This window comes from Saccopteryx leptura, chromosome 2 (assembly GCF_036850995.1).
Source record: "Saccopteryx leptura isolate mSacLep1 chromosome 2, mSacLep1_pri_phased_curated, whole genome shotgun sequence".
Taxonomy (NCBI): domain Eukaryota; kingdom Metazoa; phylum Chordata; class Mammalia; order Chiroptera; family Emballonuridae; genus Saccopteryx; species Saccopteryx leptura.
Genome location: NC_089504.1, coordinates 64,283,137 through 64,300,047, shown reverse-complemented (window position 1 = coordinate 64,300,047; position 16,911 = coordinate 64,283,137). Strand labels below are relative to the sequence as shown.

Below are 16,911 nucleotides of genomic sequence, written 5' to 3'. Positions count from 1 at the left end.
ATTGCTACACCTGCTTTTTTTTGGATGTTATTTGCTTGGAGTATTGTTTTCCAGCCTTTCACTTTGAATTTGTTTTTATCCTTGTTACTTAAATGAGTTTCCTGTAGGCAGCATACAGTTGGATTTTCTTTTTTAATCCATTCTGCTACTCTGTGCCTTTTTATTGGTGAGTTTAATCCGTTTACATTTAGTGTAATTATTGATACTTGTGAGTTCCCTATTGCCATTTTATATCTTGCTTTCTGTTAGTTTTGTGTCTTGTTTGATCCTTCTCTTTCATTTTTCTATCTTTTGTTTTTATTTGGTTGTATTCCATACATCTTTCCTCTGTTGCTATCTTTTTTATCTCATGTGCTTCTGTGGTGGTTTTTTCAATGGTGGTTACCTTTGAGTAATGAAAAGGGTCCCTACCCTGTTCATTGTAGCGAACTATTTTGTGAGTACTTTTGCACTCCATCGTCCTTTGCTACTGTTAATCTCCATCTTCTCCCCCTCTTTCTTTTTGTTGTTGTCACAGTTTAAATTTGGTTTTATTGTGTTCTTCTTGGAGCTTTTACTTGTGGCTCTGTTTTTTTTTGTTCTTTGTATCTGATTGGAGAATCCCCTTTAGTTATTCCTAGAGTGGGGGTTTTCTGATGATAAATTCCCTCATCTTTTCTGTATCTGTGAATGTTTTTATTTCTCCTTCATATTTGAAGGATAGCTTTGATGGGTATAGTATTCGTGGCTGAAAGTTCCTCTCTTTCAGGACTTTAAATATTGGGGTCCACTCTCTTCTAGCTTGTAGAGTTTCTGCTGAGAAATCTGATGATAATCTAATGGGCCTTCCTTTATATGTTGTATTCTTCTTTTCCCTGGCTGCCTTGAGAATTTTTTCTTTGCTGTTGGTTTGTGTCAATTTCATCATGATATGTCTTGGAGTAGGTTTGTTGGGGTTAAGAAAACTCGGAGTTCTGTTTGCTTCTTGAACTTGAGGCTTTAGTTCTTTCCACAGGCTTGGGAAGTTCTCATCTATTATTTGTTTGAGTATGTTCTCCATTCCATTTTCTCTCTCTTCTCCCTCTGATATACCTATTATTCTTATGTTATTCTTTTTGATGGAGTCAGATCAGATAATTCTTGTAGGGCTATCTCATTTTTTTAAATTTTTGAGTCTCTTTCTTCTTCTCTCTGTTGTGCCTCAAGTTGCTTGTCTTCTATTTCACTAATCCTCTCTTCTATCTGACCTGTTCTATTAGCTAAGCTTGTTACTTCGTTTTTCAGCTCGTGAATTGAGTTTTTCATCTCTGTTTGATTTGTTTTTATAGTTTCAATTTCCTTGGACATATATTCTTTGTGTTCATTGAGTTGTTTTCTGAGCTCCCTAACTTGTCTTTCTGTGTTTTCTTGTATATCACGGAGGATTTTTAGGATTTCTATCTTGAATTCTCTTTCATTTAGCTCCAAGGTTTCCAATATATTAAATTTTTTCTCCATAGATTTTTCCTCATCTAGCTGTGTTACCTCTCTTTCTTTTGTATCCATGATATTTGATTTTCTCTTCCTTAATGGCATCTGAGGGTGGTTTTGTTGATAGTATTAATGAGATTTAATAAAGAATAAAAAGTTTAAAAAAATAAAAAAAATAAAAAATCGAAAAGAGTTGTGTTTTTTTAAAAAAAAATTAATAATGAAATAAAGAAAAATAAAATAAAATAAAAATTTTTAAAAAAGGAAATTATTCCCCCCCTCCTTTTTTCCTCTCCTCTCCTCTCCCCTCTTTCTTGAGAAAATCTTGTGGTGAACTGTGAATTATAACAAACAATGCCTGTGATGGAGGGCCTGAATTGGCGAAAAGTAATAAAGGGGCAAAAAAAAAAAAAAAGAAAAAAAAAAGAAAAAAGAAAAAAGAATAAAAAAAAAAAAAAGAGCGTATGGACCCACAAAAAGCAAATAAGGAAAAAATTTGGGTCAAGAATAAAATGTTTTGCTTTTAGGTGTTGGTTGTCTAAGAGTTATGATGAGAGGAATAAGAGGAAAACAGAAAAATGGGGGGACAAATTAAAAAATTACTATTGTATTTAGTGGAACAAGAACTAGATAAAATGGAGAGCCAGGGATGGGAGCACTGCTAGTGAGTTAATAAGGTGAAGTAAAACCCCCCCAAAATGCCACAAACATAAGTTTGAGTCTCAGATAAGATAATTTGTTTGTTATTGAGGTTTGAATGAGAGGAGATGTAAAGGAGAAAGGAAGAAACTAATATAGAGGGAGAAAAGAAAGAGAGAGAGAGAACAAAAGAGGGAACCACTAAAAGAAGAAAAAAGAAAGGAGAGAGAGAGAGAGAGAGAGAGTTAAGGGTTTTGGAGTGCAACCCTCATAGAGAGAAAGGAAGAGAAGAGAAAAGATAATGGGAGATGTAACACTTATGGATAGTGTAGTTCAAGGAGAGGAGAGAGTAAGACTGGCAGAGAGTTAATCGGCCAAATTGGAGGAGGAAAAAAAGTATCAAGAATGAAGATAAGAGAAACAAACGAACAAATATAATAAAATGGGATAGGTTATAAAGTCTGCAGATTATTCTTGATTTTGAGAGGTTATCTTCTTGCTTTTTCTTTTCTCTCCCTCTTCCTGGTCGGTGACTCTGTACCCCGGGTTCTGCCCCTTTGGCACGCTCAGGTAGAGGTTTGCAGTTGATAAGTCTCTATGGCAATGTCATGTATTGTGCTTTAGTCTCGTTGGCAGTCGAGGCTCATTAGCATTTATAGGTTCCGACAGTGAGAGAGTCCGTGTTCCTGGAGCCTTTCTCCTAGTCTTTCCTTCCTCAATTAGTAGCCTGATAATCCAGCTATGGGGTTGCTGCTGCCTCTGCCTGGATAGTAAGAGGCTCAAAGAGCTGGCAACTCCCCACTCTATTTCCACTCAGCACAGGGCTCTGGGTAAGGCTCAGTCAGTCAGAGCTGCTAGCATAATCAGGCGGGCTTTCCGCCCACTCAAAGACCTCTGGCTCTGTCTGCCACTCTGTCCGGTAACACAGGCCGGCGCCCACTTCCGGGGCGCTTGGAGGAAACTCTCACTCACTGGCTGCGCGCGCAGACCAGGATATCCGGCCAGCAGTCTCACGCTCTGAGTGAAACCCCCAACCGCAGGGAAAAGTTGCAGCGTTGGAATTGAGTCTCGCTCCGTCCCCGTGCGCGGCTTTTGCAAGGCGCTGGGGCGGCCCGAGATTCCGCTTTGGCCCACACAAAGGCCCCTGACTCTGCCCCTCTGTGCGATAACACAGGCGCGCACTGCCGAGGCACTCGGAGGAATCTCTCATTCACTATCTGTGCGCGCAAACCAGGATATGAGGCCGGCCGCATTTCCCTCTGAGTGAAACCCCCTCCAGCACGGATAATCTCCACCGTTGGAATTAGTTCTCACTCCCTCCCGTGCGTGGCTTTCCCAGGGTGCTGGGGCTGCCCAGAGACTCTGCCCTTGGCCCACAGAAAGGCCTCTGACCCTGCCTCTCCGTGGGGCAACATGGGCACCCACTCTCGGGGCCTAGGAAGAAATCTCTCGCCCACTAACTGCGCACACGCCAACCAGGAGACCGGGTAAAATGGCCGCCCAGCTTGTCTTTCTTTGTTTGGGTTTGGCGCGAGTGTTAGCTTGTATTGCCCGGGTTGCCACAGGATCAGTTTTTCCTCGGCTTGGATCTCCGTGCCACAGCCTGGTTCAGCCATTTGTGCCACGGCCTGGATCTATTCACCCCCTTTGCCCGCCTCAGTTTCTATATTCACAGTTACCAGAGAAAGCCGTCCTGTTTAGGTTAGTGAGGAAGGTGGAGCATTTCTTACTCCCTATTTCCTTCGGGGTTTGGTTATATATTTAGCCAATTTTTCACTCGACCATACCTTTGGGTGTATTGTGAAGCATCTGGAGGCTCCAAGTATAGGTTTTTCTGTTTCTGGTTGAAGATCTTGTTGAGTTTTGGGGGAGATTTATCGATATCGCTTCCTACCCCGCCATTACTCTGATGTCATCCGTCTGTTTCATTTTTATATTGATATATAGGCTCTCAGTGTAGTTACTTTTAGAAGAGTAACTTTATGGGTTTGGTGGTTCTTTGGCTTTTCATTTTTTTATAACTATACTTATTATCAAAATAATAATTTCAGTCCTGGCTCAGCTTTTTCAAATTTTTGCCTTTGACTATGTTTTAATTTGTGAAGAGTGTGTGTATAAAGCCCAAAGTCATCTTCTCTATTAGATGCTAGAATCAGGTTGGCAAACTATAACCCTCAGGCCAAATCCAGCTGCAGTGTTTTTGTATGGCTTATGAACTTAATCACTACACTTTTAAAAATTGAATTTAATTCATATATTATAAAATTTACCTTTTTAAAGTATACAATTAATTGTTTTAGTAAGTTTACAGGTAACTCAAGCATGACAACTATCTAATTCCAGAACATTTTTATTACTCAGGGAGAGACCTCCATACTCATTAGCAGTCACTCATCATTCCTTCCTCTCCATAGCCCCTGTTCACCATTAATTTACTTTCTGTGTCTATTGATTTGCCTATTCTGGATATTTTATATAAATGGAATCAGACAATGCATGGCCTCTTTTTTCTTTAACTTTTCTTAAGTGAGAAGTAGGGAGGCAGAGAGATAGACTCCCACATGTGCCCCAACCAGGATCCACCCAGAAAGCCCCCTATGGGATGATGCTCTGCCCATCTGGGGATGTTGCTCTGTTGCTCAGCAACTGAGCTATTTTAGTGCCTGAGGTGAGGCCAGGGAGCCATTCTTTTTTTTTTTTTTTTTTTTTTTTAATTTTTATTTTTCTGAAGCTGGAAACGGGGAGAGACAGTCAGACAGACTCCCGCATGCGCCCAACTGGGATCCACCCGGCACGCCCACCAGGGGCGACACTCTGCCCACCAGGGGGCGATGCTCTGCCCCTCCGGGGCATCGCTCTGCCGCGACCAGAGCCACTCTAGCGCCTGGGGCAGAGGCCAAGGAGCCATCCCCAGCGTCCAGGCCATCTTTGCTCCAATGGAGCCTTGGCTGCGGGAGGGGAAGAGAGAGACAGAGAGGAAGGAGGGGTTGGGGGTGGAGAAGCAAATGGGCGCTTTTCCTATGTGCCCTGGCCAGGAATCTAACCTGGGTCCCCCGCACGCCAGGCCGACGCTCTACCGCTGAGCCAACCTGCCAGGGCCCAGGGAGCCATTCTTAGCGCCTGGGACCAACTTCCTTTCTGAGCCATGACTGCGGGAGGGGAAGAGAGAGAGAGAGAGAGGGTAAGGGATGGAGATGCAGATGGTTGCTTCTCCTGTGTGCCTGACCAGGAATAGAACCTGGAAATCTACATGTTGGGCTGGTTCTCTACTGCTTAGCCAACCAGCCAGGGCCAGTGCATGGCCTTTTATGTCTGACATTTTTCAGTTAGCATGTTTCAAGGTTCATCTGTGTTATAGTATATATCAGTACTTCATTTCTTTTTATGGCTGAATAATATTCTTTTATATGGATATACCATATATACCAGTACTATTCTTTTATACAATAAGTCTGCTTATCCATTCATCAGTAGATGGACATTGGGTAGTTCTCACTTTTTGAATATTATGAATAATACTGCTATCAACATTCATGTGCAAGTTGTTGGATGAGTACGTTGTCAGTACTTTTGGGTATATACCCAGGAGTGGAATTGTTGCGTAATTCTGTGTTCAGTTTTTAAGGAATTGCTAAACAGTCTTCAGTTCTTAGATTTTAAATAGTTGGAAAGAAATTTAAAAATACAAATATTTAGTGATGTGAAAATTATATGAAATCTAAATTTTATTGTTCATAAAGTTTTACTGGGACACAGTCACATTCATTTGTTTATTGCTTTCACGCTGCAATGACAGAGTTGAATAGTTGTGACTGTACTCAGAGTCTATGATATTTATTGTCTGACCCTTTACAGAAAATGTTTATGACTTCTATACTAGAATCATGGGATTTTAGGAGAAAAGGTCTGTGGTATCTTTGCTTTGTGGTGTTTCCTGAATGGTTGGAGACCTGAGCTAGTAAGAGAGTAAGAACTGCCACCTGGTGGCACAATTTTTATACATAGGCTCTCAGTGTAATTGGTGATTTTAGAATTGTGTGTGTGTGTGTGTGTGTGTGTGTGTGTGTGTATGTGTGTGTGTGTGTGAGAGAGAGAGAGAGAGAGAGAGAGAGAGAGAGAGAGAATATACCTAAAATCAGAAACATTTCCAATTCTTTTCTGATCTTTGCAATTATACATTTTTGCCTTTTCCCTTCCCCCAAATGAAAGACTCTTCATAGTTTTACCTTGTCCTAAAAAGCATCCCGAAATGATGAGAAAACATTTATTTATATTTTGATGAACATATCCATTCCACATTGTTACCTGTAGTTTACTTTGTAAATTTTAATAATCTATGTATTTTTTTGTAGTGTTATAATTATCCTTAAATTGGTATTGGTGAGCATTTAGAGTTTTTTGCCTTTCACTTCTATTTTTTCCTTTCTTTTCCAAATGAGAGGAGGGGAGATAGACAGACTCTTGCATGTGCCCCACGGGGATCCACCTGGAAACCCCTGTCTTGGGCATGCTCTGACCATCTGGGGCCATGCTCACAATGAAGCTATATTTAGCACCTGAGGTGGAAGCTCCACAGAGCCATCCTCAGTGCCTGGAGCCGATGCACTTGAACCAATTGTGCCATGGCTGCAGGAGAGGAAGAGAGAGAGAAAGAGAGAAAGGGAAGGGGGTTGGGTGGAGAAGCAGGTGGTTGCTTCTCCTGTGTGCCCTGACTGGGAATTGAACCCAGGACATCGACACACTGGGCTGATGACCTACCACTGAGCCCACTGGCCAGGGCTGCCTTTCACATCTTTATAAAAATATTTTTCCCTCTTGGTTTGTTTACAAAGAATAGAATTACTAGATTGAGCCATGTCTTATAACCTGACAGTAAACTGATTCCCAGCAAGTTTTCAGTATTTCACTGGCAGATGCCTCAGCTAAAGTAGAGGTAGCTGCAGAGGCCTTTATGAGGATTCTATCCCTGCCCGTGGCTGTCCTTGGAGCAGGTCAAGGCCCCAGTGGAGTGGACAGGAGTCTATAGATCTTTTCTTTGCCTCTTGGTTCATTGGTAGAAGCAGGCTCTGAAAACAGGTAAGAACCCCATTCTCTATGGATAGACAGATACTCTTGTATATATCGTTACTTTCTTAGGTAGGCATAACAGAGGGAATATCAGTGATGTCTCCTACTTGCTTTTCAGAAATTCTCACAATGTTTTTCAGCCTAAAAGTGAAAATCAGGGAATTGAGGGTTTTATTTTTCCATAAGTTTTTTTCTCTTATTTGACCCAATTTTATTTTCAAACACAAATCACTGCTGACAAGTTATATTTTAGTATGCTAGTAAAATAGAAGCAGGCCCATTTTATATGAGTTGAAAAATATTACCCAATACCTAAATATTCTCACTATAAAATTTTTAATTAACATAAACTTTATAAAATAAGAAGCCAAAAGCCACATTCAACAACCCCTGATAATAATTGCTATTAACAATTTGTTGTGTATCTTTTTAGACCTTTTAAGATATATTTAGTATATATATAATACATTTAGTATATTCAGCCAACTCTAAAATAATACATATATGCATATATATGCATATACAGGTTGGGACAAAAGTAGGTTTATAGTTGGTCATATGGAAAATAGTAATATTAAAATAATACAAGAATAAACTGTATTTCATGTACTCACTACTGTAAACCTACTTTTTGTCCAACCCGGTATATACTAAATACATCTAGTGTTTAGTATATGTATATTTAGTATTATATTTTAGGTTATATATATTATATATTTTGCAACTTGCTTTTTAAAATTTTATATTTCTTAGTCTGCCTTGTATTTTTCACATGACCAGAAATCTATCTCTGAAAAGGTTGCAAGAATCATTTGAAACTATGATGATTGAAGAGTATTGAAGCTAGGGGTATGCACACTGGTTATAACTCAAAAGTTAACCTGATAAAAAATGAAGGCTTGGCCCTGGCCAGTTGGCTTAGCAGTAGAGTGTCAGCTCAGTGTGTGGAAGTCCTGGGTTTGATTCACGGCCAGAGCACACAGGAGACGCGCCCATCTGCTTCTCCACCCTTCCCCCTCTCCTTCCTCTCTATCTTTCTCTTCCCCTCCTGCAGCCAAGGCTCCATTGGAGCAAAGTTGGCCCGGGTGCTGAGGATGGCTCCATGGCCTCTGCCTCAGGCGCTAGAATGGCTCCGGCTGCAACGGAGCAAGGCTCCAGATGGGCAGAGCATCACCCCCTGGTGGGGATGCTGGGTGCATGTGGGAGTCTGTTTGACTGCCTCCCTGCTTCTAACTTTGGAAAAATACAAAGAACAAAACAAAACAAAAAAATGGAGGCCTTATTATATACTAATTTTCATTTTGTCTACATTCCTTCGACTTCAGAGTGTAATTATACTTGAATCACTCAGAATAACAATTTATTCTCTCAGTTTCAGATGCATTACAGGCTGATCCATTAATTTGTCCAACACGGTTATTGAGGGTATACATTCCTTCCACTGTGCCACTTCCTAGTGTCACGCAGGTAGCACCAGTCAAAAGTGGCAGTGGTAAACCCTCTTGATCTGCTAGTCCTTCATACTAGATGATAAAGTAAAAAGGATTTGCTTGAAGTCTCATAGGGACTGCACTTTGTGGTCACAGGGCCCACATCTGGGTTTATAGGGACTGATTCTTCATTGACTGAATTGTTGCCTTTTCATTTTGCTATATGTGTTACTTTACTGATTTATACTTTTTTGTGTGTTTTATATTTTTTCACATTCCTTTCAAACACAGCTATTATAGTTAAAAGACCTATTATGATCATTAAGTTAATGATACAAGTACCTCAGATTTGTACCTTTAGCTTTGTTGCGAAAGAAAAAAAGACGTCCAGTGATTTGGCTTAAAAGCAATAGACTCCTCCCTGATTCTTCAGTTTACAAAGATGGGAAAAAGCATATGGACACAGGGGGGCAGCATAGTCCTAGTTGACAGTGAGCTTGATGCTTTCTTTCATGGACTTAAATAATATCTCTACTTTGGTGTATTATTCAGTCCAACTGTAAAATGCTATTTTAGGGGCACTCGTTCCTTATTCAGAGCTTGACAGTAAAGAACTTTTGCCTTGGATAATGTGGTTTTGACTTTCTGCTTTGCCATTTGGCATCATGACAAGTGTCTTCAAATCTCAGAGACTCAGTTTCCTTATACGCAAAGAGTGAATCAAATTAGACCCTATATTGGGAAGCTAGCTGTCAATTCTGATATGCTCTACAAATACTAGATATTTTTTAAACCAATATTATTATTAAATTTATTTCTCTTAAAGTGTCATTTCTTTCCTTTTGGTGGTGTAAGTTATTCACTGATCGTATTGATTATATTCCTGTCTGTGCCATTAGCCTATTAAAAACATGGAGTTTTTTCAAACATTTCACTTGGCCTATGAGAATTTCTCAGCATGTATATGTGTTTATTTATTATTTAAAACCTAGTCTCTTGTTGTAACATCCCCCTCAGTGTGCTGATATTTTCATACTGGGTGCACTTTAGATCTCTAGAAAATGACCAAACCAGAGAGACAGAATTGAGAAGCTTCATAGCCTTCTATTTCTCTAATGCTGTTTGTCTCTTCTATCCCTGTGATTCCAAAGACAGTGGATGAGTTCATCTCCAGTTAATTCTCTGGCCACTTATTTGCATCTTAATTCTTGCTAAACATAGGAATAGTAATTTAGTAGCTGTCATTTTGGATGCAGTAACAAGAACTAGGCAAAACATGTAAAAGGAAAAAGGAAACTCTCAATGTACAGAGCATCATACCATGCATCAAGGTGTTTGTCTCCCCCAGGAACATATTACTGAAAACACATCATATTCAAAGAGACCAGGGTAGTGCTGGGACCGCTGCTGGATGGGTACATGGAGCAATTGTGATAATGTCAGGTAATGGCAGGCTCTGTGCTCTGGTCTTCATGTGTGTTTGTCCTTTGTCCTCCCAATAGCCCTAAGAAGCAGGTACATGAGTTTTACATTTTCCTGAAGAGGAAACTGAAGTTAAGGAATTTACATAATTTGCTCAAAATCACATAGCTGGTAATTAATGAAGCAAGGATTTGAGCACAGCTCTGTCTGAACCTAGAACCCAAGTTCTTAACTGGTGTACTGTAGGCTTCAGTAGAAAGTTGTATTTTGTTGCTAGTGATGCGTGAGGAAACTGTCACATCACTTCCCATTTTCAGGTTGCACTTGTGAGATCACTGAATGGAGGAAGTCTCTCTGGCCAACAAAAGTGGGGAACTCATGCCTATCCTAGGGAAGAGGCAAAAGGCTCTACCTGTTGTATTTATAGCATCACAGTGTGTGGAAAGTGGATTTGAGTGCAGGAAGAATGGAAGCAGGGTGACCAGCTAGAAGGTCAAGGTAGTAGTTCAGGAGAGAGGTGTTGGGGGCTTGGACCAGGGTGATAGTTGTAAAGGTTGAGAAAAGGGGCTCAATTTTTAGATTTATTTTGGAGATAGAGTCAACAGAACTTGATAATGGATTGATGTAAGCAGTGAAAGAGAAGAATCAAGAATAAAGCCTAGATTTTTGGCTTGAGCAACTGGTACTGGTTCCTCTGATGGGAAGATAGGGGAGAGGTGATTTGTGGGGAACAAAATCAAGAGTTCTAATTTGGATCTGTTATGTTGCATATACTGTAAGACATTTAAGGTGAAACTTGAACGATGAATAGGATCTCAACAGGTGGGAAGGAAGAAAAGACATTTTAGATGGAATAGCCTAAGCTGTGCAAGTACATAACAGAGGAGAGAAGGACATTGGTAGTTTATTTTGGCTGGAGCATGTAGGAGAGGAGAAGAGGAGAAAGAAATGATATTATAATGAGAAATATAGAATACATTCTTTTTGCACATTTATCCTTACTAGAGCCCAGTAAGTGGAATAAGTAAGAAGAAATGAATCCATTATATTATTTGATGTAAGGTCAATTATTTTCTACAGTTGATGTACCCAAAATATCTCCTCATTAGAATTCTGTCACTAATAAAATGGCAGTCACCAAACAGTAATTCTACTACATTGACTACATTACTATTTTGGCACTGTTCTGTATTAGGCCACTTTCAGTCTAAACCACTTGTGTAGCAACTGCTGTGTAGATACGGAGAACTCAGTTGGCAGCTTCTCCAACCTTTATTTACTTATTTACTTTTAATTTTTAGTGAGAGGAGGGGAGGCAGAGAGACAGACTCTTGCATGTGCCCCTACTGCTATCCAGCCATAAGCCCACCAGGGGGCAATGCTCTACCCATCTGGGGCTGCTGCTCCACTGCTCAGCAACCCAGCCATTTTTTAGCAGCTGAGGCCATGGAGCCATCCTCAGCGCCGGAGGCCAACTTTCTCCAACCAATCGAGCCATGGCTATGGGAGGGGAAGAGAAGAAGGAGGGAAAGGGGTGGAGAAGGAGATGGTTACTTCTCCTGTGTTCCTTGACCAGGAATCGAACCCAGGACATCCATACACTGGGCCAACTCTACCATTGAGCCATCCGGCCAGGGCTGTTTCTTCATCCTTTAGCTTACTGATTCTCAATCTGATTAGACCCAAAATCTTCTTTTTGTAATGAGTATTTTGTAGCATGCATTTTACCATACTGAAATAATATTCAGCCCTGGCCAGGTAGCTTGGTTAGTTAGAGCATTGTCCTGAAGCACTGAGGTTGCTGGTTCAATTCCCAGTCAAGGCACATACAAGAACAAATTGATTTTCCTGTCTCTCTCTTACTCTCTCCCCTCCTCTCTCTAAAATCAATAAAATAAACATTAAAAAATAAATGTTTATAGAACCAACTTACACAAATCACAGTATTTGAACTATAATATATAGGAAAAATAAAAAAGTGATTTAAAATAAAATTATATGTATATCAACATGTAAATGTTGAATATAATAAAGTATTTAGATGTGACATGATTTTTAAAATGCCAAAAGACTCTCAGGACAAATCCAAACAGCAAACTACAATTTTTTCTTAATTTATACTGTACCTGCATTCCTGAACATTCAATGTATTTTAAAATTGTGCAAAAAAAGTGGTTTGCACCTGCCTGACCTGTGGTGGCGCAGTGGATAAAGTGTCAACCTGGAAACGCTGAGGTTGCCGGTTCAAAACCCTGGGCTTGCCTGGTCAAGGCACATATGGGAGTTGATGTTTTCTGCTCCTCCCCCCTTCTCTCTCTCTCTCTCTCTCTCCCCTCTCTATAATGAATAAATAAAATCCTTATAAAAAATTAAAAAAATAAAATAAAATAAACTTTTCTTTAAAAAAAAGTGGTTCGCACCTGACCAGGCATTTGTGCAATGGATAGAGCATTGGCTTGAGATGCTGAGAACTCAGATTCAAAACCCTGACTTCTCTGGCTTGAGAGCGGGGTCCCTAGCTTGAGCCTGGGATCACAGACATGACCCATGGTCGCTGGCTTGAGCCCAAAGGTTGCTGACTTGAGCAAGGGGTCACTGGCTGAGCTGGAGCCCCCCCAGTCAAGGCACATATGAGAAAGCAATCAATGAATAGCTATGGTGCTGCAGTGAAGAGCTGATGCTTCTCATCTCTCTTTCTGTCTGTCCTTCTCTCTCTCTGGCAAACAATAAATAAACAAACATATACTTGTATGTGTGTGTGTATATATATATACATATATATATATATGTATATATATATATATATGAGAGATTCTATTTTTATGTAACAGGTTCTAGACGCAGATAGTTATAAAATGGTTTTTCTCTTGAAAGAATGTCTGTTAGGATGTTATAAAGTTGTGCAGGATTGTTTTGAGCATTGCAGGATTTTTGGCTCCTGCACATGAAATGTCTGCACACATTTAGGAAATGCCGCTGGTTAGCTGCTGAGAACCACAATTCTAGCTGGTCTTTGGGCCTTTGGGACGTTGCATCCCCACATTACAGAACACATTGAACCCCAGTCTGCACTGTAACTTTTGTGTGAACAGGCATTGTCTGCCTTGTTCCTGTTCTATCCCTAGGAGCTGGCCCTTGGTGAGTCCATAGAAAACATTTGTTGAAGGAAAGAATAGATGGGTGAATGAATGGATGGGTGGATGGATGGATGGATGGATGGAAAGATATTTTCCTCTTCTGTTTTGTAGAACAACCCTTTAGAGTTTTGTCTCTGTTGTGACTTGGGAGGCTTTTAAAATTTATCCATGAGATAAAAAGTAGTCAAATTCATCTGCCTCTTGAATAATAGGTACTGCAGTCAAAATGTCTATTTTTATCTGTGTGCCATCTCTGCCGTCACCACCATCACCTCTCTAAGCTTTTATTTTGTTAAACTTGGGGCTGCAGATACATCATTTTCAGAACATAAATCTGCTTATGCCTTTTATTCTTTCTTCCTAGAGTGGGAAGAGTTGGCCTACTATGAAGAAAACACACGGGAATTTCTTTTTCCTGAGCCCAAGCTGACACCTTCGAACCTTGGGATGTGTAGGGAGGTGCTCATGAAAACAGCTGTGGGGTTTCCAGTAAGTGAGCTGTGCCCTGCTGGCCTTCTGTTGGAAGAGAAATTCTTGGGACCTGAACATTTTATTCCTGATAGGGCTTGCTCTTGGATTGATCACTTCATCTTGGTCAGTACCCCTGTTATGCTATTTAGCAGTCCTGTTTAGATGCCTCATTCAGACTGCCAAATTATACCGATTCTGAGAGCTGGGTGTCTTACCTAACTGGCTACGTCATTGCCATGTTTTACACTGTCATGTCAGTATTAAAAGGATAACTTTCTAACCTCCTCTTAATGTAGATTAACTGAAAGATTTGGCATCCATTTATTTAATATTGTTTTAATAATAATAAAACAGGGCAGTAATAGTAATAATGCTACCTCTTATTTATTTTGCACTCCCAGCTTTTCATATATCTTATTTTCTTCATAACATTTCTCAAGTCAGCCAAGGCAGATGTTATGGTCTCCACTTAGTAGAGGGGAAACTGACAGAGGTTCACAGACTGATGCTAATGGAGAATCTTAAAAGCTAAGCCAGTTATTCAGTTGATAATCTGAGAACATGATCTGAACCCATATTCAAAGTATTCATTTTGATGCTTCTGTGATAATTTCTAAATCTGCAGCAACTGGGACAATTTTCTTGACTTTTATTATACTAGGATGACCTCTTTGTAAATTATAATAAGCATATTTAATGCTGAACTTTTCTATTACTGAATCACTATTATTATAATTTAATAAATTTATCTCCATTTTGTTGAGAGTACTGTGAGGAACAGATAATATGCAGGACCTCTATTCCTATGATGTTTATAATGACAGAACTTCTTGTTCTAATATTTCAAACAGTAAACATTCATCAAAAGTTGTTCTAATCAGCATTCTTTATTATCGTAACTTGAAGTCCTCCATCATCTTTGAGGGTTTAGTGAATATCACTGACACTATTTTTTATCAGAAAATTTTTTTGTATCATTTATATCCATGGTACTGTGAGATACTTGCCTTTATTATTTTGAGTTATTGGAATTTTGCTCTACAGAAGCTAAAGGGATAAAAATTGGTGAGAATCAGGTGGGGAATCTGCTTTATATTAACTTTGATTTGCTTAAGTTTTCTATTAAATAAAAGTGATCTATAAACATTGGGCTAGTATCTAGCTAAGTACCAAGAAAAGGAGAAACACAGCCTCTTATAGTTCTCCAAGTGTTATCTCTGTTTAACTTGATGAACATAAGTAGGAAGAAGAACCTATAGGAACTTGTACTTATAGTTATTCATAACTGCAGGTAATCATGAGAGAAAGGGCTTTAAAACTGCAGGGAAAGATCCTCATGCTTTAAGAGTAGAGGATCAATTCTTGTTTTGTAGACAAGATGAATGCCCAGGAATGAATGTACATAGGAATGAATGAATGTACAGGAAACAAGCTGAATAGTTGATCCACGTGCCCCTCCCCCCGTTCCCCTGCTGAGGAGGTAGCATGGGATAATGGAAAGAACATAGACTTTGCTGTCTGACAGTTACAAATACTGACTCTACCAATCCCCAGCTGTGTGACATTGGACAGATCTGATCTGAAATATATATATTTTCCAATATTTTAGACAATATGATACTGAGCAAAATGGAATGATCAATCAATGCAACAAAATGAAGAGTTTGGAAATAGAACAAGTGAACATAAATACTTAGTATAAGATATAAAGTGAGTTTTTCAAAGCAAGTAGATAGGGAAAGAGAACTCCTATCCATCATTTTCTCTAGGTAATCTCATTCAATTGCATGGTCCAATGTTTTAAATAGATGGGGTAGCGAAATGTTTGGACACAGGGGCTAGAATGCCTGGGTTTAATTACCAGCTCTGCCACCACTAGGTGGACAAGTTATTCTAACTCTTTATGTCTTAGTTTCCTCCTCTACAAAATAGAAATACTATTATGACCCACCTAGTGGGGTTGTTTTGAGAATTAGATGAGTTACTATATGCAAAACATTTAGGTCAGGGCTTGGCACATGATACAATTTCTGTGAGTAGCTATTTTATTATGTATATATTATATTTTATTTTTCATCTCTATTAGTGTATAATTGACACATAAAATTGTATACATTTAAGGTGTACAACTTGATGTCTTTATATATATCTACACTGAAATAATTGTCACAATCAAACTAATTAACATATTCATCACTTACTGTCGCTACTTACCATTTTCTTTTGTGGTGAGAACACTTAAGGTCTACCCGCTTAGAAATTTTAAATATTCAATATAGTATTGTAAACTGTAGTCACTTTGCTGTACATTAGATCTCCAGAATTTATTCAGCTTGCATAACTGAAACTTTGTACCTTTGACCAACATCTACCCATTTCCCCCATCCTCCAGCCCCTGGCAACTGGCTTTCTACTTTCTGCCTCTATGAGTTTGACTATTTAGATTCCACACATAAGTGAGATCATGTAGTATTTATCTTTTGGTGTCTGGCTTATTTCACTTAGAATAATGTCCTCCAGGTTCTTCTGTGTTGTTGATAATGGTAAGATGTCCTTCTTTCTTTAAGGCTGAATAGTATTTCATTGTGTATATATGTTTATGTGTATATTTTAGATCAGTGTTTTTCAACTGTTGGTCCACCGACCAGTGCCAGGCTTAGGGTCTGTAATTTTCATATAGCATCAGGGTGGTTAACTTTCATAGACCGGCATGAAATTTCTGGAGGACTGGCACTGGTCTACAGACTGGCAGTTGAAAACCATTGCTTTAGATACTGCTTGTGGATTATGCCAACCACACAAAAGAGCAGTTGGAATCTTGCATGATTTTAGGTTAGGATGCAATGGGCCAACAACCTGTTTTCAATCATTTTATTTGAGTCTTTTATGCTGTTTGTTTCTAGGGCATTGCTCCCAAAATAGAGTTTTCTACGAGGACAGCCATCAGAGAAATTGTGCTTTTGCATAGAAACAGATTTCTTGTAAGTATAATCAGGAAGCTAGTAATAGAAATGTCAGAAATTGTCCCCACAAATTTAAAGAACTCTGTTTACCAAGTTTAGATGCAACTAGATAACTAGAAACGCGGAGGTCTGCACCTAGATTTGACTGTCTGTATTCAAACCACAGTATCTGCTCAGCCTGTCCCATCACAGTGAGCATTTTGGCACATGCACATACTGGTCATGGTATAGTTGGTGGAGCAGAATGATCTGGAGCTAAGATCACAAGTTTGTATTTTTCTGAAGCTGGATACGGGGAGGCAGTCAGACAGACTCCCGCATGCGCCCGACCAG

At 39.5% G+C, this 16,911-nt stretch overlaps 1 protein-coding gene across 6 annotated transcripts in view; it reads left to right on the top strand.

The window, feature by feature from the left end:
* SPATA6L (spermatogenesis associated 6 like) overlaps positions 1-16,911 on the top strand; it is a 62,907-nt gene that overhangs the window by 18,683 nt on the left and 27,313 nt on the right. For all 6 annotated transcript variants that reach the window (XR_010749212.1, XM_066368082.1, XM_066368085.1 and 3 more), the window contains 2 exons: positions 13,509-13,633; positions 16,519-16,596. Coding sequence is in view for 5 of the 6 variants with exons in the window: in XM_066368082.1 (XP_066224179.1) it covers positions 13,509-13,633; positions 16,519-16,596 (203 nt within the window). In the remaining variant the exon portion in view is untranslated. The remainder of the gene's footprint in view (positions 1-13,508; positions 13,634-16,518; positions 16,597-16,911) is intronic.